Source organism: Salvelinus alpinus, chromosome 22, assembly GCF_045679555.1.
Source record: "Salvelinus alpinus chromosome 22, SLU_Salpinus.1, whole genome shotgun sequence".
Lineage (NCBI taxonomy): Eukaryota > Metazoa > Chordata > Actinopteri > Salmoniformes > Salmonidae > Salvelinus > Salvelinus alpinus.
Window position 1 is genome coordinate 44644222 of NC_092107.1, and position 25424 is coordinate 44669645.

At 48.1% G+C, this 25424-nt stretch overlaps 1 protein-coding gene across 1 annotated transcript in view; it reads right to left on the reverse strand.

The window, feature by feature from the left end:
• LOC139549548 (contactin-5-like) overlaps positions 1-25424 on the reverse strand; it is a 785449-nt gene that overhangs the window by 161592 nt on the left and 598433 nt on the right. Inside the window, exon 16 of the mRNA XM_071360158.1 lies at positions 13689-13809. Coding sequence (XP_071216259.1) covers positions 13689-13809 — 121 coding nt within the window. The remainder of the gene's footprint in view (positions 1-13688; positions 13810-25424) is intronic.

Consider the following 25424-nt stretch of genomic DNA (forward strand, 5'->3'; position numbering starts at 1 on the left):
TAGAGGGAACCTGAGGTACTGGTGGAGACAGTCTGATTTAGAGGGAACCTGAGATACTGGTGGAGACAGTCTGATCTAGAGGGAACCTGCGATACTGGTGGAGACAGTCTGATTTAGAGGGAACCTGAGATACTGGTGGAGACAGTCTGATCTAGAGGGAACCTGAGATACTGGTGGAGACAGTCTGATTTAGAGGGAACCTGAGATACTGGTGGAGACAGTCTGATTTAGAGGGAACCTGAGATACTGGTGGAGACAGTCTGATCTAGAGGGAACCTGAGATACTGGTGGAGACAGTCTGATTTAGAGGGAACCTGAGATACTGGTGGAGACAGTCTGATTTAGAGGGAACCTGAGATACTGGTGGAGACAGTCTGATCTAGAGGGAACCTGAGATACTGGTGGAGACAGTCTGATTTAGAGGGAACCTGAGATACTGGTGGAGACAGTCTGATCTGGAGGGAACCTGAGATACTGGTGGAGACAGTCTGATCTAGAGGGAACCTGAGATACTGGTGGAGACAGTCTGATTTAGAGGGAACCTGAGATACTGGTGGAGACAGTCTGATTTAGAGGGAACCTGAGATACTGGTGGAGACAGTCTGATTTAGAGGGAACCTGAGATACTGGTGGAGACAGTCTGATTTAGAGGGACCCTGAGATACTGGTGGAGACAGTCTGATTTAGAGGGAACCTGAGATACTGGTGGAAACAGTCTGATTTAGAGGGAACCTGAGATACTGGTGGAGACAGTCTGATCTAGAGGGAACCTGAGATACTGGTGGAGACAGTCTGATTTAGAGGGAACCTGAGATACTGGTGGAGACAGTCTGATTTAGAGGGAACCTGAGATACTGGTGGAGACAGTCTGATCTAGAGGGAACCTGAGATACTGGTGGAGACAGTCTGATTTAGAGGGAACCTGAGATACTGGTGGAGACAGTCTGATTTAGAGGGAACCTGAGATACTGGTGGAGACAGTCTGATCTAGAGGGAACCTGAGATACTGGTGGAGACAGTCTGATTTAGAGGGAACCTGAGATACTGGTGGAGACAGTCTGATTTAGAGGGAACCTGAGATACTGGTGGAGACAGTCTGATCTAGAGGGAACCTGAGATACTGGTGGAGACAGTCTGATTTAGAGGGAACCTGAGATACTGGTGGAGACAGTCTGATTTAGAGGGAACCTGAGATACTGGTGGAGACAGTCTGATTTAGAGGGACCCTGAGATACTGGTGGAGACAGTCTGATTTAGAGGGAACCTGAGATACTGGTGGAAACAGTCTGATTTAGAGGGAACCTGAGATACTGGTGGAGACAGTCTGATCTAGAGGGAACCTGAGATACTGGTGGAGACAGTCTGATTTAGAGGGAACCTGAGATACTGGTGGAGACAGTCTGATTTAGAGGGAACCTGAGATACTGGTGGAGACAGTCTGATCTAGAGGGAACCTGAGATACTGGTGGAGACAGTCTGATTTAGAGGGAACCTGAGAAACTGGTGGAGACAGTCTGATTTAGAGGGAACCTGAGATACTGGTGGAGACAGTCTGATCTAGAGGGAACCTGAGATACTGGTGGAGACAGTCTGATTTAGAGGGAACCTGAGATACTGGTGGAGACAGTCTGATTTAGAGGGAACCTGAGATACTGGTGGAGACAGTCTGATCTAGAGGGAACCTGAGATACTGGTGGAGACAGTCTGATTTAGAGGGAACCTGAGATACTGGTGGAGACAGTCTGATTTAGAGGGAACCTGAGATACTGGTGGAGACAGTCTGATTTAGAGGGAACCTGAGATACTGGTGGAGACAGTCTGATCTAGAGGGAACCTGAGATACTGGTGGAGACAGTCTGATTTAGAGGGAACCTGAGATACTGGTGGAGACAGTCTGATCTAGAGGGAACCTGAGATACTGGTGGAGACAGTCTGATTTAGAGGGAACCTGAGATACTGGTGGAGACAGTCTGATTTAGAGGGAACCTGAGATACTGGTGGAGACAGTCTGATTTAGAGGGAACCTGAGATACTGGTGGAGACAGTCTGATTTAGAGGGAACCTGAGGTACTGGTGGAGACAGTCTGATTTAGAGGGAACCTGAGATACTGGTGGAGACAGTCTGATCTAGAGGGAAACTGAGGTACTGGTGGAGACAGTCTGATTTAGAGGGAACCTGAGATACTGGTGGAGACAGTCTGATTTAGAGGGAACCTGAGGTACTGGTGGAGACAGTCTGATTTAGAGGGAACCTGAGATACTGGTGGAGACAGTCTGATCTAGAGGGAACCTGAGGTACTGGTGGAGACAGTCTGATTTAGAGGGAACCTGAGATACTGGTGGAGACAGTCTGATTTAGAGGGAACCTGAGATACTGGTGGAGACAGTCTGATTTAGAGGGAACCTGAGATACTGGTGGAGACAGTCTGATTTAGAGGGAACCTGAGATACTGGTGGAGACAGTCTGATTTAGAGGGAACCTGAGATACTGGTGGAGACAGTCTGATTTAGAGGGAACCTGAGATACTGGTGGAGACAGTCTGATTTAGAGGGAACCTGAGATACTGGTGGAGACAGTCTGATCTAGAGGGAACCTGAGATACTGGTGGAGACAGTCTGATCTAGAGGGAACCTGAGATACTGGTGGAGACAGTCTGATCTAGAGGGAACCTGAGATACTGGTGGAGACAGTCTGATTTAGAGGGAACCTGAGATACTGGTGGAGACAGTCTGATCTGGAGGGAACCTGAGATACTGGTGGAGACAGTCTGATCTAGAGGGAACCTGAGATACTGGTGGAGACAGTCTGATTTAGAGGGAACCTGAGATACTGGTGGAGACAGTCTGATCTAGAGGGAACCTGAGATAGTGGTGGAGACAGTCTGATTTAGAGGGCACCTGAGATACTGGTGGAGACAGTCTGATCTAGAGGGAACCTGAGATACTGGTGGAGACAGTCTGATTTAGAGGGAACCTGAGATACTGGTGGGGACAGTCTGATTGAGAGGGAACCTGAGATACTGGTGGAGACAGTCTGATTTAGAGGGAACCTGAGATACTGGTGGAGACAGTATGATTTAGAGGGAACCTGAGATACTGGTGGAGACAGTCTGATTTAGAGGGAACCTGAGCTACTGGTGGAGACAGTCTGATCTAGAGGGAACCTGAGATACTGGTGGAGACAGTCTGATTTAGAGGGAACCTGAGATACTGGTGGAGACAGTCTGATTTAGAGGGAACCTGAGATACTGGTGGAGACAGTCTGATTTAGAGGGAACCTGAGATACTGGTGGAGACAGTCTGATTTAGAGGGAACCTGAGATACTGGTGGAGACAGTCTGATTTAGAGGGAACCTGAGATACTGGTGGAGACAGTCTGATTTAGAGGGAACCTGAGATACTGGTGGAGACAGTCTGATTTAGAGGGAACCTGAGGTACTGGTGGAGACAGTCTGATTTAGAGGGAACCTGAGATACTGGTGGAGACAGTCTGATCTAGAGGGAAACTGAGGTACTGGTGGAGACAGTCTGATTTAGAGGGAACCTGAGATACTGGTGGAGACAGTCTGATTTAGAGGGAACCTGAGGTACTGGTGGAGACAGTCTGATTTAGAGGGAACCTGAGATACTGGTGGAGACAGTCTGATCTAGAGGGAACCTGAGGTACTGGTGGAGACAGTCTGATTTAGAGGGAACCTGAGATACTGGTGGAGACAGTCTGATTTAGAGGGAACCTGAGATACTGGTGGAGACAGTCTGATTTAGAGGGAACCTGAGATACTGGTGGAGACAGTCTGATTTAGAGGGAACCTGAGATACTGGTGGAGACAGTCTGATTTAGAGGGAACCTGAGATACTGGTGGAGACAGTCTGATTTAGAGGGAACCTGAGATACTGGTGGAGACAGTCTGATTTAGAGGGAACCTGAGATACTGGTGGAGACAGTCTGATCTAGAGGGAACCTGAGATACTGGTGGAGACAGTCTGATCTAGAGGGAACCTGAGATACTGGTGGAGACAGTCTGATCTAGAGGGAACCTGAGATACTGGTGGAGACAGTCTGATTTAGAGGGAACCTGAGATACTGGTGGAGACAGTCTGATCTGGAGGGAACCTGAGATACTGGTGGAGACAGTCTGATCTAGAGGGAACCTGAGATACTGGTGGAGACAGTCTGATTTAGAGGGAACCTGAGATACTGGTGGAGACAGTCTGATCTAGAGGGAACCTGAGATAGTGGTGGAGACAGTCTGATTTAGAGGGCACCTGAGATACTGGTGGAGACAGTCTGATCTAGAGGGAACCTGAGATACTGGTGGAGACAGTCTGATTTAGAGGGAACCTGAGATACTGGTGGGGACAGTCTGATTGAGAGGGAACCTGAGATACTGGTGGAGACAGTCTGATTTAGAGGGAACCTGAGATACTGGTGGAGACAGTATGATTTAGAGGGAACCTGAGATACTGGTGGAGACAGTCTGATTTAGAGGGAACCTGAGCTACTGGTGGAGACAGTCTGATCTAGAGGGAACCTGAGATACTGGTGGAGACAGTCTGATTTAGAGGGAACCTGAGATACTGGTGGAGACAGTCTGATTTAGAGGGAACCTGAGATACTGGTGGAGACAGTCTGATTTAGAGGGAACCTGAGATACTGGTGGAGACAGTCTGATTTAGAGGGAACCTGAGATACTGGTGGAGACAGTCTGATCTAGAGGGAACCTGAGATACTGGTGGAGACAGTCTGATTTAGAGGGAACCTGAGATACTGGTGGAGACAGTCTGATTTAGAGGGAACCTGAGATACTGGTGGAGACAGTCTGATTTAGAGGGAACCTGAGATACTGGTGGAGACAGTCTGATTTAGAGGGAACCTGAGATACTGGTGGAGACAGTCTGATCTAGAGGGAACCTGAGATACTGGTGGAGACAGTCTGATTTAGAGGGAACCTGAGATACTGGTGGAGACAGTCTGATCTAGAGGGAACCTGAGATACTGGTGGAGACAGTCTGATTTAGAGGGAACCTGAGATACTGGTGGAGACAGTCTGATTTAGAGGGAACCTGAGATACTGGTGGAGACAGTCTGATTTAGAGGGAACCTGAGATACTGGTGGAGACAGTCTGATTTAGAGGGAACCTGAGGTACTGGTGGAGACAGTCTGATTTAGAGGGAACCTGAGATACTGGTGGAGACAGTCTGATCTAGAGGGAAACTGAGGTACTGGTGGAGACAGTCTGATTTAGAGGGAACCTGAGATACTGGTGGAGACAGTCTGATTTAGAGGGAACCTGAGATACTGGTGGAGACAGTCTGATTTAGAGGGAACCTGAGATACTGGTGGAGACAGTCTGATTTAGAGGGAACCTGAGATACTGGTGGAGACAGTCTGATTTAGAGGGAACCTGAGATACTGGTGGAGACAGTCTGATTTAGAGGGAACCTGAGATACTGGTGGAGACAGTCTGATCTAGAGGGAACCTGAGATACTGGTGGAGACAGTCTGATCTAGAGGGAACCTGAGATACTGGTGGAGACAGTCTGATCTAGAGGGAACCTGAGATACTGGTGGAGACAGTCTGATTTAGAGGGAACCTGAGATACTGGTGGAGACAGTCTGATCTGGAGGGAACCTGAGATACTGGTGGAGACAGTCTGATCTAGAGGGAACCTGAGATACTGGTGGAGACAGTCTGATTTAGAGGGAACCTGAGATACTGGTGGAGACAGTCTGATCTAGAGGGAACCTGAGATACTGGTGGAGACAGTCTGATTTAGAGGGCACTTGAGATACTGGTGGAGACAGTCTGATCTAGAGGGAACCTGAGATACTGGTGGAGACAGTCTGATTTAGAGGGAACCTGAGATACTGGTGGGGACAGTCTGATTGAGAGGGAACCTGAGATACTGGTGGAGACAGTCTGATTTAGAGGGAACCTGAGATACTGGTGGAGACAGTATGATTTAGAGGGAACCTGAGATACTGGTGGAGACAGTCTGATTTAGAGGGAACCTGAGCTACTGGTGGAGACAGTCTGATCTAGAGGGAACCTGAGATACTGGTGGAGACAGTCTGATTTAGAGGGAACCTGAGATACTGGTGGAGACAGTCTGATTTAGGTGGGAACCTGAGATACTGGTGGAGACAGTCTGATCTAGAGGGAACCTGAGATACTGGTGGAGACAGTCTGATTTAGAGGGAACCTGAGATACTGGTGGAGACAGTCTGATTTAGAGGGAACCTGAGATACTGGTGGAGACAGTCTGATCTAGAGGGAACCTGAGATACTGGTGGAGACAGTCTGATTTAGAGGGAACCTGAGATACTGGTGGAGACAGTCTGATCTAGAGGGAACCTGAGATACTGGTGGAGACAGTCTGATTTAGAGGGAACCTGAGATACTGGTGGAGACAGTCTGATTTAGAGGGAACCTGAGATACTGGTGGAGACAGTCTGATTTAGAGGGAACCTGAGATACTGGTGGAGACAGTCTGATCTAGAGGGAACCTGAGATACTGGTGGAGACAGTCTGATTTAGAGGGAACCTGAGATACTGGTGGAGACAGTCTGATTTAGAGGGAACCTGAGATACTGGTGGAGACAGTCTGATTTAGAGGGAACCTGAGATACTGGTGGAGACAGTCTGATCTAGAGGGAACCTGAGATACTGGTGGAGACAGTCTGATCTAGAGGGAACCTGAGATACTGGTGGAGACAGTCTGATCTAGAGGGAACCTGAGATACTGGTGGAGACAGTCTGATTTAGAGGGAACCTGAGATACTGGTGGAGACAGTCTGATCTGGAGGGAACCTGAGATACTGGTGGAGACAGTCTGATCTAGAGGGAACCTGAGATACTGGTGGAGACAGTCTGATTTAGAGGGAACCTGAGATACTGGTGGAGACAGTCTGATCTAGAGGGAACCTGAGATACTGGTGGAGACAGTCTGATTTAGAGGGCACTTGAGATACTGGTGGAGACAGTCTGATCTAGAGGGAACCTGAGATACTGGTGGAGACAGTCTGATTTAGAGGGAACCTGAGATACTGGTGGGGACAGTCTGATTGAGAGGGAACCTGAGATACTGGTGGAGACAGTCTGATTTAGAGGGAACCTGAGATACTGGTGGAGACAGTCTGATTTAGGTGGGAACCTGAGATACTGGTGGAGACAGTCTGATCTAGAGGGAACCTGAGATACTGGTGGAGACAGTCTGATTTAGAGGGAACCTGAGATACTGGTGGAGACAGTCTGATTTAGAGGGAACCTGAGATACTGGTGGAGACAGTCTGATCTAGAGGGAACCTGAGATACTGGTGGAGACAGTCTGATTTAGAGGGAACCTGAGATACTGGTGGAGACAGTCTGATTTAGAGGGAACCTGAGATACTGGTGGAGACAGTCTGATCTAGAGGGAACCTGAGATACTGGTGGAGACAGTCTGATTTAGAGGGCACTTGAGATACTGGTGGAGACAGTCTGATCTAGAGGGAACCTGAGATACTGGTGGAGACAGTCTGATTTAGAGGGAACCTGAGATACTGGTGGGGACAGTCTGATTGAGAGGGAACCTGAGATACTGGTGGAGACAGTCTGATTTAGAGGGAACCTGAGATACTGGTGGAGACAGTCTGATTTAGGTGGGAACCTGAGATACTGGTGGAGACAGTCTGATCTAGAGGGAACCTGAGATACTGGTGGAGACAGTCTGATTTAGAGGGAACCTGAGATACTGGTGGAGACAGTCTGATTTAGAGGGAACCTGAGATACTGGTGGAGACAGTCTGATCTAGAGGGAACCTGAGATACTGGTGGAGACAGTCTGATTTAGAGGGAACCTGAGATACTGGTGGAGACAGTCTGATCTAGAGGGAACCTGAGATACTGGTGGAGACAGTCTGATTTAGAGGGAACCTGAGATACTGGTGGAGACAGTCTGATTTAGAGGGAACCTGAGATACTGGTGGAGACAGTCTGATTTAGAGGGAACCTGAGATACTGGTGGAGACAGTCTGATCTAGAGGGAACCTGAGATACTGGTGGAGACAGTCTGATTTAGAGGGAACCTGAGATACTGGTGGAGACAGTCTGATCTAGAGGGAACCTGAGATACTGGTGGAGACAGTCTGATTTAGAGGGAACCTGAGATACTGGTGGAGACAGTCTGATTTAGAGGGAACCTGAGATACTGGTGGAGACAGTCTGATTTAGAGGGAACCTGAGATACTGGTGGAGACAGTCTGATTTAGAGGGAACCTGAGGTACTGGTGGAGACAGTCTGATTTAGAGGGAACCTGAGATACTGGTGGAGACAGTCTGATCTAGAGGGAAACTGAGGTACTGGTGGAGACAGTCTGATTTAGAGGGAACCTGAGATACTGGTGGAGACAGTCTGATCTAGAGGGAACCTGAGGTACTGGTGGAGACAGTCTGATTTAGAGGGAACCTGAGATACTGGTGGAGACAGTCTGATTTAGAGGGAACCTGAGATACTGGTGGAGACAGTCTGATTTAGAGGGAACCTGAGATACTGGTGGAGACAGTCTGATTTAGAGGGAACCTGAGATACTGGTGGAGACAGTCTGATTTAGAGGGAACCTGAGATACTGGTGGAGACAGTCTGATTTAGAGGGAACCTGAGATACTGGTGGAGACAGTCTGATTTAGAGGGAACCTGAGATACTGGTGGAGACAGTCTGATCTAGAGGGAACCTGAGATACTGGTGGAGACAGTCTGATCTAGAGGGAACCTGAGATACTGGTGGAGACAGTCTGATCTAGAGGGAACCTGAGAGACTGGTGGAGACAGTCTGATTTAGAGGGAACCTGAGATACTGGTGGAGACAGTCTGATCTGGAGGGAACCTGAGATACTGGTGGAGACAGTCTGATCTAGAGGGAACCTGAGATACTGGTGGAGACAGTCTGATTTAGAGGGAACCTGAGATACTGGTGGAGACAGTCTGATCTAGAGGGAACCTGAGATACTGGTGGAGACAGTCTGATTTAGAGGGCACCTGAGATACTGGTGGAGACAGTCTGATCTAGAGGGAACCTGAGATACTGGTGGAGACAGTCTGATTTAGAGGGAACCTGAGATACTGGTGGGGACAGTCTGATTGAGAGGGAACCTGAGATACTGGTGGAGACAGTCTGATTTAGAGGGAACCTGAGATACTGGTGGAGACAGTATGATTTAGAGGGAACCTGAGATACTGGTGGAGACAGTCTGATTTAGAGGGAACCTGAGCTACTGGTGGAGACAGTCTGATCTAGAGGGAACCTGAGATACTGGTGGAGACAGTCTGATTTAGAGGGAACCTGAGATACTGGTGGAGACAGTCTGATTTAGAGGGAACCTGAGATACTGGTGGAGACAGTCTGATCTAGAGGGAACCTGAGATACTGGTGGAGACAGTCTGATCTAGAGGGAACCTGAGATACTGGTGGAGACAGTCTGATCTAGAGGGAACCTGAGATACTGGTGGAGACAGTCTGATTTAGAGGGAACCTGAGATACTGGTGGAGACAGTCTGATCTGGAGGGAACCTGAGATACTGGTGGAGACAGTCTGATCTAGAGGGAACCTGAGATACTGGTGGAGACAGTCTGATTTAGAGGGAACCTGAGATACTGGTGGAGACAGTCTGATCTAGAGGGAACCTGAGATACTGGTGGAGACAGTCTGATTTAGAGGGCACTTGAGATACTGGTGGAGACAGTCTGATCTAGAGGGAACCTGAGATACTGGTGGAGACAGTCTGATTTAGAGGGAACCTGAGATACTGGTGGGGACAGTCTGATTGAGAGGGAACCTGAGATACTGGTGGAGACAGTCTGATTTAGAGGGAACCTGAGATACTGGTGGAGACAGTCTGATTTAGGTGGGAACCTGAGATACTGGTGGAGACAGTCTGATCTAGAGGGAACCTGAGATACTGGTGGAGACAGTCTGATTTAGAGGGAACCTGAGATACTGGTGGAGACAGTCTGATTTAGAGGGAACCTGAGATACTGGTGGAGACAGTCTGATCTAGAGGGAACCTGAGATACTGGTGGAGACAGTCTGATTTAGAGGGAACCTGAGATACTGGTGGAGACAGTCTGATCTAGAGGGAACCTGAGATACTGGTGGAGACAGTCTGATTTAGAGGGAACCTGAGATACTGGTGGAGACAGTCTGATTTAGAGGGAACCTGAGATACTGGTGGAGACAGTCTGATTTAGAGGGAACCTGAGATACTGGTGGAGACAGTCTGATCTAGAGGGAACCTGAGATACTGGTGGAGACAGTCTGATCTAGAGGGAACCTGAGATACTGGTGGAGACAGTCTGATTTAGAGGGAACCTGAGATACTGGTGGAGACAGTCTGATCTAGAGGGAACCTGAGATACTGGTGGAGACAGTCTGATTTAGAGGGAACCTGAGATACTGGTGGAGACAGTTTGATCTAGTGGGAACCTGAGATACTGGTGGAGACATTCTGATCTAGAGGGAACCTGAGATACTGGTGGAGACAGTCTGATCTAGAGGGAATCTGAGATACTGGTGGAGACAGTCTGATCTAGAGGGAACCTGAGATACTGGTGGAGACAGTCTGATTTAGAGGGAACCTGAGATACTGGTGGAAACAGTCTGATCTAGAGGGAACCTGAGATACTGGTGGAGACAGTCTGATTTAGAGGGAACCTGAGATACTGGTGGAGACAGTCTGATTTAGAGGGAACCTGAGATACTGGTGGAGACAGTCTGATTTAGAGGGAAGGTGAATCTGCACAAGTTGTGGTTGTGGAAAAATCAACACCAAAATAGAGGTAATACTTGGAATGGAATGTTTTGTTATGCTCGTGATTCAATAATTACTTGGTTGATAATTGACCAAAATAGCTACATGAAGCTATGTTTGCCTGATCAGCACATTGCCTATATATATGGTATGGCATTGATTCCTACATAGTGTGAACTGCCCCAACTTGAATGTCTGAATGAATATCCAACGTTGTCAGTCAAGTAAACAATGGCTGATCTGCATGACATATTGGTGGATCATGGGTCATCAAGTCATAGGATGTTAACATTAGCATGACACATGTAACACTGGTTACAGCACTACACCACATCCAATTTATCTTTTGGGGTCGAGTTGATGCTCAGGGCTCAACTAAAGACTCACCTTGCCCAGAAGGCCAGCCCAAAGCGGCTCAGGGCTCAACTAAAGACTCACCTTGCCCAGAAGGCCAGCCAAAAGCGGCTCAGGGCTCAACTAAAGACTCACCTTGCCCAGAAGGCCAGCCCAAAGCGGCTCAGGTCTCAACTAAAGACTCACCTTGCCCAGAAGGCCAGCCCAAAGCGGCTCAGGGCTCAACTAAAGACTCACCTTGCCCAGAAGGCCAGCCCAAAGCGGCTCAGGGCTCAACTAAAGACTCACCTTGCCCAGAAGGCCAGCCCAAAGCGGCTCAGGTCTCAACTAAAGACTCACCTTTCCCAGAAGGCCAGCCCAAAGCGGCTCAGGGCTCAACTAAAGACTCACCTTGCCCAGAAGGCCAGCCCAAAGCGGCTCAGGTCTCAACTAAAGACTCACCTTGCCCAGAAGGCCAGCCCAAAGCGGCACAGGTCTCAACTAAAGACTCACCTTGCCCAGAAGGCCAGCCCAAAGCGGCACAGGGCTCAACCTCCTTGTTTTCATTCAAAGTTAAAACACAACACAAGAAGTGGGAGGCCTGGAGGGTGCCCAGGCATGCAAATTTGGCCTTAAAATGAATACGAATTAGGTTTTCATTTAAATTACTTCATGATTGTGTGATGGTGTGGATGTGGACCCTTCTCCGGTTTCAAACTGTCAAACACATGCTTACCTCAGCAGCTTCATCTGAAGTGTAATCTGCAAGGGGTGTAACACATACAAACACACCAAATAGTCTGAAGGAGAGGACAGGAGGAGCCGTGAGAGACTAGCTGTAAACAACCTCACCTGACAGCTGGTGCTGGCCATTGAAAACCAACGCTGTGTATCTCAGAGAAGGGACCATAACAGGGTCGGATTGGAAGTTACATTTGCATTCTGAGGAGGGATATTAATATTTAATATGCATTCTGTGTCGCCATGGGAACCAGCTAACCAGTAGAGGAGGATTCGTTTTTTTTGTCTGGATGAACAGCGTGAAATACGCTTCCCTGTCTGGTCTGTATGGCCCTTAATAGGCTCTGCTCCACAGCAGTCAGTCAGTCATTAAAACCGAGGTGTATGAAACCATCAAACCATCAAATCACTGCACACGAGTGAGTTAATAGAATTTAGGAAATTATTAGGGTGTCATTGAGCTCCATTTGATTCCTGTCTGATTCTCATGTCTATTGAGAGGACTGTGAGTGTGGTGGGTTTAATAAGTAAACTGAATGGTGGAGAATACATCATGGTGGAGTCAGATTCAGACATTAGAGTGTATCTCAGGGACGGAAGCCCATCTCAGCTTTTCACTAACAGAGCCATGCTCTGTTAGTGAGAGCCTGTTAAGGGCCCTCCATGGGTGATGCAGCAGGAGACAAAATAGTGACCTGCTGAGTCATTCAAACAGGCCAATACTTGGTTCTAATCAAACAAATCCCTCCTCCTGTCCTCCTCTCCTTCTCCTACTCCTCCTCCTCCTTTCCTCTTCTCCTCTCCTCCTCTCCTCCTGTCCTCCTCTCCTCCTGTTCTGTCCTCCTGTCCTCCTCCTGTACTCCTCTCCTCCTCCTGTCCTCCTCACCTCCTCCCCCTGTCCTCCTCTCCTCCTTCTCTTGTCCTCCTCTCCTCCTCCTGTTCTCCTCTCCTCCTCCCCCTGTCCTGCGCTCCTCCTCCCCCTGTCCTCCTCCCCCTGTCCTTCCTCTCCTCCTCCTCCTGTCCTCCTCCTGTCCTCCTCCTCCCCCTGTCCTCTTCTCCTCCTCCCCTTATCCTCTTTTCCTCCTGTCCTCCTCCTGTCCTCCTCCTCCCCCTGTCCTCTTCTCCTCCTCCCCTTATACTCTTCTCCTCCTGTCCTCCTGTCCTGCTCCTGTCTTCCTCCTCCCCCTGCCCCTCCTCTCCTCCTCCCCTTATCCTCCTCCTCCTGTCCTCCTCCTGTCCTCCTCCTCCCCCTGTCCCTCCTCTCCTCCTCCCCTTATCCTTCTCCTCCTGTCCTCCTCCTGTCCTCCTCTCCTCCTCCTCCTGTCCTCCTCCTCCCCCTGTCCCTCTTCTCCTCCTCCCCTTATCCTCCTGTCCTCCTCCCCTGTCCTCCTCCTCAAGTCCTCATCTCCTCCTCCTGTCCTCCTCCCCTCCTTCTCCTATTCCTCGTCTTTATCTTACTCATCTGCCGCCACTTCTTCCTCCTCAACCTAATCGTCTTCATCTTCTTCCTCCTTTTCCTCATCCTCCTCATATTCCTCCTCCTTTTCATCTTCCTCCTCTTCCTTCTCCTCTTCCTCCATCCCTCCTCATCCCGTCAATATGAAAGGGGATTTTCAGTGTCATACCAATCACACAGTGTAACCCTCCAGAAGGCAAGCAGTGATCCGTGTCAAAGAGAGGTTGAGTGTTAGGGCATATCTCTCTCTCTCTCTCTCTCTCTCTCTCTCTCTCTCTCTCTCTCTCTCTCTCTCTCTCTCTCTCTCTCTCTCTCTCTCTCTCCCCCCCCCATATTCCTTACTGTTGACCTGAGAGATAATGAGCTCACCTCTGACAAGGACTTCAGCCTCAGCAAACACAGTGTCGGCGCTGGTCTGGGCCCGGCAGCTGTATTTCCCAGCATGCTGCAGTAAGATGCTTCTGATCATCAGGTCCACCGTGGAGGACTGCTGTGTGACAGGCAGAAAGTCAACAACAACATCAAGTTAGAGAGTGTGTGTGTGGGGGGGGTGGAGGGGTATGTTTGTGTGTGTGTGTGGGGGGGGTATGTTTGTGTGTGTGTGTGGGGGGGGGGGGGTATGTTTGTGTGTGTGTGGGGGGGGGGGTATGTTTGTGTGTGTGTGTGGGGGGGGGTATGTTTGTGTGGGGGGGGGGGGTATGTTTGTGTGTGTGTGTGGGGGGGGGGTATGTTTGTGTGTGTGTGTGGGGGGGGGGTATGTTTGTGTGTGTGTGTGGGGGGTAGAGGGTTATGTTTGTGTGTGTGTGGGGGGGCGTATGTTTGTGTGTGTGTAGAGGGTTATGTTTGTGTGTGTGTGGGGGGGGGTATGTTTGTGTGTGTGTGTGGGGGGGGTTATGTTTGTGTGTGTGTGGGGGGGGGGTATGTTTGTGTGTGTGGGGAGGGGGTATGTTTGTGTGTGTGTGGGGGGGGGGGGGGGGTATGTTTGTGTGTGTATCTGTGTGCACATGTATAATTGTTTAAGTGTGTAACATAAAGTTAGCAGAGAGATATCCAAGTCCGGCCTCTCTGTACTTGGCACCTGAGAAATGTGATGCTGCTAGCATCCTGTACTAATGCAGGCTTAAAAGAGATTCTTGTCAAGTTCAGGTGGTGTTGCTTTTCTTCCACTCCTCACTCGTCTTTCTTCACTCTCTCTCTCTCTTGAAATGAGAAATGCCTAAGGCAAGACTGGGGAATCATTCAGTCGAAAGACCTGTTTAGCACAAAACCTGATTACAATGACATCCCATGAAGCAGGCAGATAGGATTCCTGTGTGTCAGGAGACTGTTGTCACTGCTAGCACCTGAGGTCTCCAGAGGATGGGTGATACGATGTCTGGCTATCTGGAGACAGGGGAGGATGGGTGATAGGATGTCTAGCTATCTGGAGATAGGGGAGGATGGGTGATAGGATGTCTAGCTATCTGGAGACAGGGGAGGTTGGGTGATAGGATGTCTGGCTATCTGGAGATAGGGGATGATGGGTGATAGGATGTCTAGCTATCTGGAGACATGGGAGGTTGGGTGATAGGATGTCTAGCTATCTGGAGACAGGGGAGGATGGGTGATAGGATGTCTAGCTATCTGGAGACATGGGAGGATGGGTGATAGGATGTCTAGTAATCTGGAGACAGGGGAGGTTGGGTAATAGGATGTCTAGCTATCTGGAGACAGGGGAGGATGGGTGATAGGATGTCTAGCTATCTGGAGATAGGGGAGGATGGGTGATAGGATGTCTAGCTATCTGGAGACAGGGGAGGATGGGTGATAGGCAGGGTTTTGGTCAGGTAGCGGCTCCCATTACCTCACTGAGGCGGACAGGGCTTTTAGTCACCTGAGGGCTTTGTTTACCTCGGCCCCCGTGCTGGCCCATCCGGATCCCTCATAGTGGAGGTGGACGCGTACTCCGCCCTTGTGCCTTCTTCTCGAAGAAGCTCAGTCCGGCGGAGCGGAACTATAACGTGGGGGACCGGGAGTTGTTGGCTGTCGTCAAGGCCTTGAAGGGGTGGAGACATTGGCTTGAGGGGGCTAGACACCCTTTTCTCATCTGAACTGACCACCGCAATCTGGAGTATACCCGGGCGGCGAGGAGACTGAACCCTCGCCAGGCAAGGTGGGCCATGTTTTGTCACCCGTTTACCCTTTCCTACAAACCATGCTCCCAGAACGTTAAGGCAGACGCATTGTCCCGGCTGTATGACACAGAGGAGCGGCCCATGGATCCCACTCCCATACTCCCCGCCTCTTGCCTGGTGGCGCCGGTAGTGTGGGAGGTCGACGCGGACATTGAACAGGCGTTGCGTACAGAGCCCGCTCCCCCTCAGGGTCCGGCTGGGCGTCTGTACGTTCCTTCTGCTGTCCGCGACCGGCTGATCTATTGGGCCCACACGTCACCCTCCTCTGGTCATCCTTGTATCGGTCGGACGGTGCGCTGTCTTAGTGGGAAGTACTGGTGGCCCACTTTAGCTAAGGACGTGAGGGTTTATGTTTCCTCCTGCTCGGTGTGCGCCAAGTGCAAGGCTCCTAGACACCTGCCCAGAGGTAAGTTACAACCCTTACCCGTTCCACAACGGCCATGGTCGCACCTGCCAGTGGATTTCCTGACTGATCTTCCTCGCTCACAGGGTAACACCACGATCCTGGTCGTTGTGGATTGTTTTTCTAAGTCCTGTCGTCTCCTCCCGTTGCCCGGTCTCCCTACGGCCCTACAGACTGCGAAGGCTCTATTAACACACGTCTTCCGGCACTACGGGGTGCCTGAGGATATCGTGTCTGATCGGGGTCCCCAGTTCACGTCGAGGGTCTGGAAGGTGTTCATGGAAGGTCTGGGGGTCTCGGTCAGCCTTACCTCAGGTTTTCACCCCGAGAATAAGGGGCAGGTGGAGAGAGTTAATCAGGATGTAGGTAGGTTTCTGAGGTCTTATTGCCAGGACCGGCCAGGGGAGTGGGCAGTGTTCGTGCCCTGGGCAGAGATGGCCCAGAACTCGCTCCGCCAATCCTCAACTAACCTTTCTCCCTTCCAGTGTGTATTGGGGTATCAGCCGGTTCTGGCCCCGTTGCATCAGAGTCAGACCGAGCTCCTGCGGTGGACGACTGGTTTCGGCGCGCGGAGGAGACATGGGAGGCTGCCCATGTCCACCTTCAGCGTGCCGTACTGTGCCAGAAAGTGGGCGCAGACCGTCACCGCAGTGAGTCCCCGGTGTTCGCACTGGGGGATCGGGTCTGGCTCTCGACCCGAAACCTGCCCCTCCGCCTGCCCTGCCGGAAGCTGGGTCCGCGGTTTGTGGGGCCATTTAAAGTCCTGTGGAGAGTGAACGAGGTATGTTACATCTTCCCCCAGATTACTGCATTAACCCCTCGTTCCATGTTTCTCTCCTCAGGTCGGTGGTGGCTGGCCCGCTCCAGGAGTCTGAGGTACGGGAGGTTCCTCCTCCCCCTCTGGGCATCGAGGGGGTCCCGGCATACTCTGTTCCTTTCCATACAGGTTTTGAGACATCGGGTGAGGGCCATTCAGTACCTAGTGGACTGGGAGGGGTACGGTCCGGAGGAGAGATGCCAGCATCTCTCCTCCGGACCGTACCCCTCCCAGTCCACTAGGTACTGAATGGCCCTCACCCGATGTCTCAAAACCTGTATGGATCCGGTGGAGGACGTGTTGGATCCTTCTATGCTGCGAGATTTCCACCATCTCCATCCGGATCGCCCTGCGCCTCGCCCTCCGGGTCATCCCCGAGGTCGGTGCCGACGCGCAGTTGGAGCCGCGCGTCAGGGGGTGGTACTGTCACGACTTTCGCTGAAGTCGGTCCCTCTCCTTGTTCGGGCGGTGTTCGGCGGTCGACGTCACCGGCCTTCTAGCCATCACTGATCCATTTTTAATTTTCCATTTGTTTTGTCTTGTCTTCCTTCACACCTGGTTCCAATCCCATCAATTACATGTTGTGTATTTAACCCTCTGTTTCTCCTCATGTCCTTGTCAGAGATTGTTTGATTGTATGCGATGTGCATGTATTGTGTTGGTGTGCGACGGGTCTTGTACCCACTTTTGTTTTTTGGAGTTTTATCAGCATTTATTAAACATCTCGTTTATACCAAGTTCGTTCTCCTGCGCCTGACTCCTGCGCCTGACCAATTTGATGTAAAATACCAGTTAAAGAAAAGTTATCCTGCAACAGGTTTATCAAATTAAGATCCTACATCTTTATGAAACCCTGCATCTCACCTTTAGTTTCAGTACCTAACATGGCAGAAATGGAAGTACCAACTGTGTACTTTCATTACATGCAGTTTCTAATTAAGGGAAAGGGAAATGTAGAGTGTCTACCGATAGAGTGTCTACCGATTAATCAAATCTGTTTTAGTTTATATTAGCTCTCCTGTCAAACAGCCCATCTCTTCTACATACAGCACATGCTCTTCAGTTTCATTAACATCACTCCATCTTTATTACCCAGAGTCTAATCAAGGGTTAATAAATTAGCCAACCCCATCTGACTGCCAGCTTTTAAAACTTAGCCATCCCAATTACTGAGCTCAATGAGTCCTTCATAGCTCAGCAATGATACGTGAAGATGGTATAAAATGAACAATATTAAAGGCATAAGCCTGAAGGAAGAGGCAGAGAGGCAGATCTGTCTGAAATGTGCTAGTGAGGTGTGAGTTGCTGCTGTATGGGAGCCAATGGCATTAGGCCTGGGAGGAGAACAGGGAGATTCATCCCCATTAGGCCTGGGAGGAGAACAGGGAGATTCATCCCCATTAGGAACGGAAAGAGAACAAGGAGATTCATCCCCATTAGGAACGGAAGGAGAACAGGGAGATTCATCCCCATTAGGAACAGAAGGAGAACAGGGAGATTCATCCCCATTAGGAACGGATGGAGAACAGGGAGATTCATCCCCATTAGGAACAGAAGGAGAACAGGAGATTCATCCCCATTAGGCCTGGGAGGAGAACAGGGAGGTTCATCCACATTAGGAACGGAAAGAGAACAGGAGATTCATCCCCATTAGGAACGGAAGGAGAACAGGGAGATTCATCCCCATTAGGAACAGAAGGAGAACAGGGAGAATTATCCCCATTAGGAACAGAAGGAGAACAGGGAGATTCATCCCCATTAGGAACAGAAGGAGAACAGGGAGATTCATCCCCATTAGGAAGGAGAACAGGGAGATTCATCCCCATTAGGACAGGGAGGAGAACAGGGAGATTCATCCCCATTAGGACAGGGATGAGAACAGGGAGATTCATCCCCATTAGGACAGGGATGAGAACAGGGAGATTCATCCCCATTAGTAGCGGAAGGAGAACAGGGAGATTCATCCCCATTAGGAACGGGAGGAGAATAGGGAGATTCATCCCCATTAGAAACGGAAGGAGAACAAGGAGATTCATCCCCATTAGGACAGGGATGAGAACAGGGAGATTCATCCCCATTAGGACAGGGGTGAGAACAGGGAGATTCATCCCCATTAGGAACGGGGGGAGAACAAGGAGATTCATCCCCATTAGGACAGGGATGAGAACAGGGTGATTCATCCCCATTACGATAGGGATGAGAACAGGGTGATTCATCCCCATTAGGAACGGAAGGAGAACAGGGAGATTCATCCCCATTAGGAACGGAAGGAGAACAGGGAGAATCATCCCATCAGGACAGGGATGATGATAACAGCGATGATTTATTTGAGTGGGAGCTGATAGAGTTAAACCTAATGCCATATGGGGTGTGTTTGTGTGTGTCTCTGCTCACAAGTGTGCATACATGTGATGTGTGTGTGGGATCATGAGTGTGTGCGTGCTTGCGCATTTGTGAGTTTGTGTGTCTGTCTGTGTGTTTCGCCTGGCACCGCCTGGTTGTGACTGTCTGTGTGTTTCGCCTGGCACTGCCTGGTTTCTGTACCCTCCCCCTGAATCAATACTAGAAGAATGTGTTAACCTTCTCATTTCCCTGCCAAGGTCATTTAAGCCATCAGCCCTTCCTACTCCATCCTCGGCAAAGGGAGAATGACACTCTCTAACCATGAACATATAACGGCTCATATAATTTTCAGTTGCATCTTGGTCTGGTCAGCAGGTAGGAAGCATTTTTCATGTGACCAGTCAACCTTGGTCTGATCAGCTGGTAGGAAGCGCTGGGCTGTTTGAAGATGAGAGTATCACCTACTTGGGTCTGTGTGTGTGTCACCTCTGTGTTGTAGATGTGTATCATCCCCTGTGTTGTAGATGTGTATCATCCTCTGTATTGTAGATACCTATCTCCTGTGTTGTAGATGTGTATCATCCTCTGTGTTGTAGATACCTATCTCCTGTGTTGTAGATGTGTATCATCCCCTGTATTGTAGATACCTATCTCCTGTGTTGTAGATGTGTATCATCCCCTGTGTTGTAGATACCTATCTCCTGTGTTGTAGATGTGTATAATCCCCTGTATTGTAGATGTGTATCATCCTCTGTGTTGTAGATGTGTATCATCCCCTGTGTTGTAGATGTGTATCATCCCCTGTGTTGTAGATGTGTATCATCCTCTGTGTTGTAGATGTGTATCATCCCCTGTGTTGTAGATGTGTATCATCCTCTGTGGTGTAGATGTGTATTATCCTCTGTATTGTAGATACCTATCTCCTGTGTTGTAGATGTGTATCATCCCCTGTGTTGTAGATGTGTATCATCCTCTGTGTTGTAGATGTGTATCATCCCCTGTGTTGTAGATGTGTATCATCCCCTGTGTTGTAGATGTGTATCATCCCCTGTGTTGTAGATGTGTATCACCCCCTGTGTTGTTGATGTGTATCATCCCCTGTGTTGTAGATGTGTATCATCCCCTGTGTTGTAGATACCTATCTCCTGTGTTGTAGATGTGTATCGTCCCCTGTGTTGTAGATGTGTATCATCCCCTGTGTTGTAGATGTGTATCATCCCCTGTGTTGTAGATACCTATCTCCTGTGTTGTAGATGTGTATCATCCCCTGTATTGTAGATGTGTATCATCCTCTGTGTTGTAGATGTATATCATCCTCTGTGTTGTAGATACCTATCTCCTGTGTTGTAGATGTGTATCATCCCCTGTGTTGTAGATACCTATCTCCTGTGTTGTATATGTGTATCATCCCCTGTATTGTAGATGTGTATCATCCTCTGTGTTGTAGATGTGTATCATCCCCTGTGTTGTAGATGTGTATCATCCCCTGTGTTGTAGATGTGTATCATCCCCTGTATTGTAGATACCTATCTCCTGTGTTGTAGATGTGTATCATCCTCTGTGTTGTAGATACCTATCTCCTGTGTTGTAGATGTGTATCATCCTCTGTGTTGTAGATACCTATCTCCTGTGTTGTAGATGTGTATCATCCTCTGTGTTGTAGATGTGTATCATCCCCTGTGTTGTGGATGTGTATCATCCCCTGTGTTGTAGATGTGTATCATCCCCTGTGTTGTAGATGTATATCATCCCCTGTGTTGTAGATGTGTATCATCCCCTGTGTTGTAGATGTGTATCATCCCCTGTGTTGTAGATGTGTATCATCCCATGTGTTGTAGATGTGAATCATCCCCTGTGTTGTAGATGTGTATCATCCCCTGTGTTGTAGATGTGTATCATCCTCTGTGTTGTAGATGTGTATCATCTCCTGTGTTGTAGATGTGTATCATCCCCTGTGTTGTAGATACCTATCTCCTGTGTTGTAGATGTGTATCATCCTCTGTGTTGTAGATGTGTATCATCCCCTGTATTGTAGATGTGTATCATCCCCTGTGTTGTAGATGTGTATCATCCCCTGCGTTGTAGATGTGTATCATCCCCTGTGTTGTGGATGTGTATCATCCCCTGTGTTGTAGATGTGAATCATCTCCTGTGTTGTAGATGTGTATCATCCCCTGTGTTGTAGATGTGTATCATCCCCTGTGTTGTAGATACCTATCTCCTGTGTTGTAGATGTGTATCATCCCCTGTGTTGTAGATACCTATCTCCTGTCTTGTAGATGTGTATCATCCCCTGTGTTGTAGATGTGTATCATCCCCTGTGTTGTAGATGTGAATCATCGCCTGTGTTGTAGATGTGTATCATCCCCTGTGTTGTAGATGTGTATCATCCCCTGTGTTGTAGATACCTATCTCCTGTGTTGTAGATGTGTATCATCCCCTTTGTTGTAGATTTGAATCATCTCCTGTGTTGTAGATGTGTATCATCCTCTGTGTTGTAGATGTGTATCATCCCCTGTGTTGTAGATGTGTATCATCCCCTGTGTTGTAGATACCTATCTCCTGTGTTGTAGATGTGTATCATCCCCTGTGTTGTAGATGTGTATCATCCTCTGTGTTGTAGATGTGTATCATCCCCTGTGTTGTAGATGTGTATCATCCCCTGTGTTGTAGATGTGTATCCTCCTCTGTGTTGTAGATGTGTATCATCCCCTGTGTTGTAGATGTGTATCATCCCCTGTGTTGTAGATGTGTATCATCCCCTGTGTTGTAGATGTGTATCATCCTCTGTGTTGTAGATGTGTATCATCCCCTGTGTTGTAGATGTGTATCATCCCCTGTGTTGTAGATGTGTATCATCCCCTGTGTTGTAGATGTGTATCATCCTCTGTGTTGTAGATGTGTATCATCCCCTGTGTTGTAGATGTGTATCATCCTCTGTGTTGTAGATGTATATCATCCTCTGTGTTGTAGATACCTATCTCCTGTGTTGTAGATGTGTATCATCCCCTGTGTTGTAGATGTGTATCATCCTCTGTGTTGTAGATGTGTATCATCCCCTGTGTTGTAGATGTGTATCATCCCCTGTGTTGTAGATGTGTATCATCCCCTGTATTGTAGATACCTATCTCCTGTGTTGTAGATGTGTATCATCCTCTGTGTTGTAGATACCTATCTCCTGTGTTGTAGATGTGTATCATCCTCTGTGTTGTAGATACCTATCTCCTGTGTTGTAGATGTGTATCATCCCCTGTGTTGTAGATGTGTATCATCCCCTGCGTTGTAGATGTGTATCATCCCCTGTGTTGTGGATGTGTATCATCCCCTGTGTTGTAGATGTGAATCATCTCCTGTGTTGTAGATGTGTATCATCCCCTGTGTTGTAGATGTGTATCATCCCCTGTGTTGTAGATACCTATCTCCTGTGTTGTAGATGTGTATCATCCCCTGTGTTGTAGATACCTATCTCCTGTCTTGTAGATGTGTATCATCCCCTGTGTTGTAGATGTGTATCATCCCCTGTGTTGTAGATGTGAATCATCGCCTGTGTTGTAGATGTGTATCATCCCCTGTGTTGTAGATGTGTATCATCCCCTGTGTTGTAGATACCTATCTCCTGTGTTGTAGATGTGTATCATCCCCTTTGTTGTAGATTTGAATCATCTCCTGTGTTGTAGATGTGTATCATCCTCTGTGTTGTAGATGTGTATCATCCCCTGTGTTGTAGATGTGTATCATCCCCTGTGTTGTAGATACCTATCTCCTGTGTTGTAGATGTGTATCATCCCCTGTGTTGTAGATGTGTATCATCCTCTGTGTTGTAGATGTGTATCATCCCCTGTGTTGTAGATGTGTATCATCCCCTGTGTTGTAGATGTGTATCATCCTCTGTGTTGTAGATGTGTATCATCCTCTGTGTTGTAGATGTGTATCATCCCCTGTGTTGTAGATGTGTATCATCCCCTGTGTTGTAGATGTGTATCATCCTCTGTGTTGTAGATGTGTATCATCCCCTGTGTTGTAGATGTGTATCATCCCCTGTGTTGTAGATGTGTATCATCCCCTGTGTTGTAGATGTGTATCATCCTCTGTGTTGTAGATGTGTATCATCCCCTGTGTTGTAGATGTGTATCATCCTCTGTGTTGTAGATGTATATCATCCTCTGTGTTGTAGATACCTATCTCCTGTGTTGTAGATGTGTATCATCCCCTGTGTTGTAGATACCTATCTCCTGTGTTGTATATGTGTATCATCCCCTGTATTGTAGATGTGTATCATCCTCTGTGTTGTAGATGTGTATCATCCCCTGTGTTGTAGATGTGTATCATCCCCTGTGTTGTAGATGTGTATCATCCCCTGTATTGTAGATACCTATCTCCTGTGTTGTAGATGTGTATCATCCTCTGTGTTGTAGATACCTATCTCCTGTGTTGTAGATGTGTATCATCCTCTGTGTTGTAGATACCTATCTCCTGTGTTGTAGATGTGTATCATCCTCTGTGTTGTAGATGTGTATCATCCCCTGTGTTGTGGATGTGTATCATCCCCTGTGTTGTAGATGTGTATCATCCCCTGTGTTGTAGATGTATATCATCCCCTGTGTTGTAGATGTGTATCATCCCCTGTGTTGTAGATGTGTATCATCCCCTGTGTTGTAGATGTGTATCATCCCATGTGTTGTAGATGTGAATCATCCCCTGTGTTGTAGATGTGTATCATCCCCTGTGTTGTAGATGTGTATCATCCTCTGTGTTGTAGATGTGTATCATCTCCTGTGTTGTAGATGTGTATCATCCCCTGTGTTGTAGATACCTATCTCCTGTGTTGTAGATGTGTATCATCCTCTGTGTTGTAGATGTGTATCATCCCCTGTATTGTAGATGTGTATCATCCCCTGTGTTGTAGATGTGTATCATCCCCTGCGTTGTAGATGTGTATCATCCCCTGTGTTGTGGATGTGTATCATCCCCTGTGTTGTAGATGTGAATCATCTCCTGTGTTGTAGATGTGTATCATCCCCTGTGTTGTAGATGTGTATCATCCCCTGTGTTGTAGATACCTATCTCCTGTGTTGTAGATGTGTATCATCCCCTGTGTTGTAGATACCTATCTCCTGTCTTGTAGATGTGTATCATCCCCTGTGTTGTAGATGTGTATCATCCCCTGTGTTGTAGATGTGAATCATCGCCTGTGTTGTAGATGTGTATCATCCCCTGTGTTGTAGATGTGTATCATCCCCTGTGTTGTAGATACCTATCTCCTGTGTTGTAGATGTGTATCATCCCCTTTGTTGTAGATTTGAATCATCTCCTGTGTTGTAGATGTGTATCATCCTCTGTGTTGTAGATGTGTATCATCCCCTGTGTTGTAGATGTGTATCATCCTCTGTGTTGTAGATGTGTATCATCCCCTGTGTTGTAGATGTGTATCATCCCCTGTGTTGTAGATGTGTATCATCCTCTGTGTTGTAGATGTGTATCATCCTCTGTGTTGTAGATGTGTATCATCCCCTGTGTTGTAGATGTATATCATCCCCTGTGTTGTAGATGTGTATCATCCCCTGTGTTGTAGATGTGTATCATCCCCTGTGTTGTAGATGTGTATCATCCCATGTGTTGTAGATGTGAATCATCCCCTGTGTTGTAGATGTGTATCATCCCCTGTGTTGTAGATGTGTATCATCCTCTGTGTTGTAGATGTGTATCATCTCCTGTGTTGTAGATGTGTATCATCCCCTGTGTTGTAGATACCTATCTCCTGTGTTGTAGATGTGTATCATCCTCTGTGTTGTAGATGTGTATCATCCCCTGTATTGTAGATGTGTATCATCCCCTGTGTTGTAGATGTGTATCATCCCCTGCGTTGTAGATGTGTATCATCCCCTGTGTTGTGGATGTGTATCATCCCCTGTGTTGTAGATGTGAATCATCTCCTGTGTTGTAGATGTGTATCATCCCCTGTGTTGTAGATGTGTATCATCCCCTGTGTTGTAGATACCTATCTCCTGTGTTGTAGATGTGTATCATCCCCTGTGTTGTAGATACCTATCTCCTGTCTTGTAGATGTGTATCATCCCCTGTGTTGTAGATGTGTATCATCCCCTGTGTTGTAGATGTGAATCATCGCCTGTGTTGTAGATGTGTATCATCCCCTGTGTTGTAGATGTGTATCATCCCCTGTGTTGTAGATACCTATCTCCTGTGTTGTAGATGTGTATCATCCCCTTTGTTGTAGATTTGAATCATCTCCTGTGTTGTAGATGTGTATCATCCTCTGTGTTGTAGATGTGTATCATCCCCTGTGTTGTAGATGTGTATCATCCTCTGTGTTGTAGATGTGTATCATCCCCTGTGTTGTAGATGTGTAT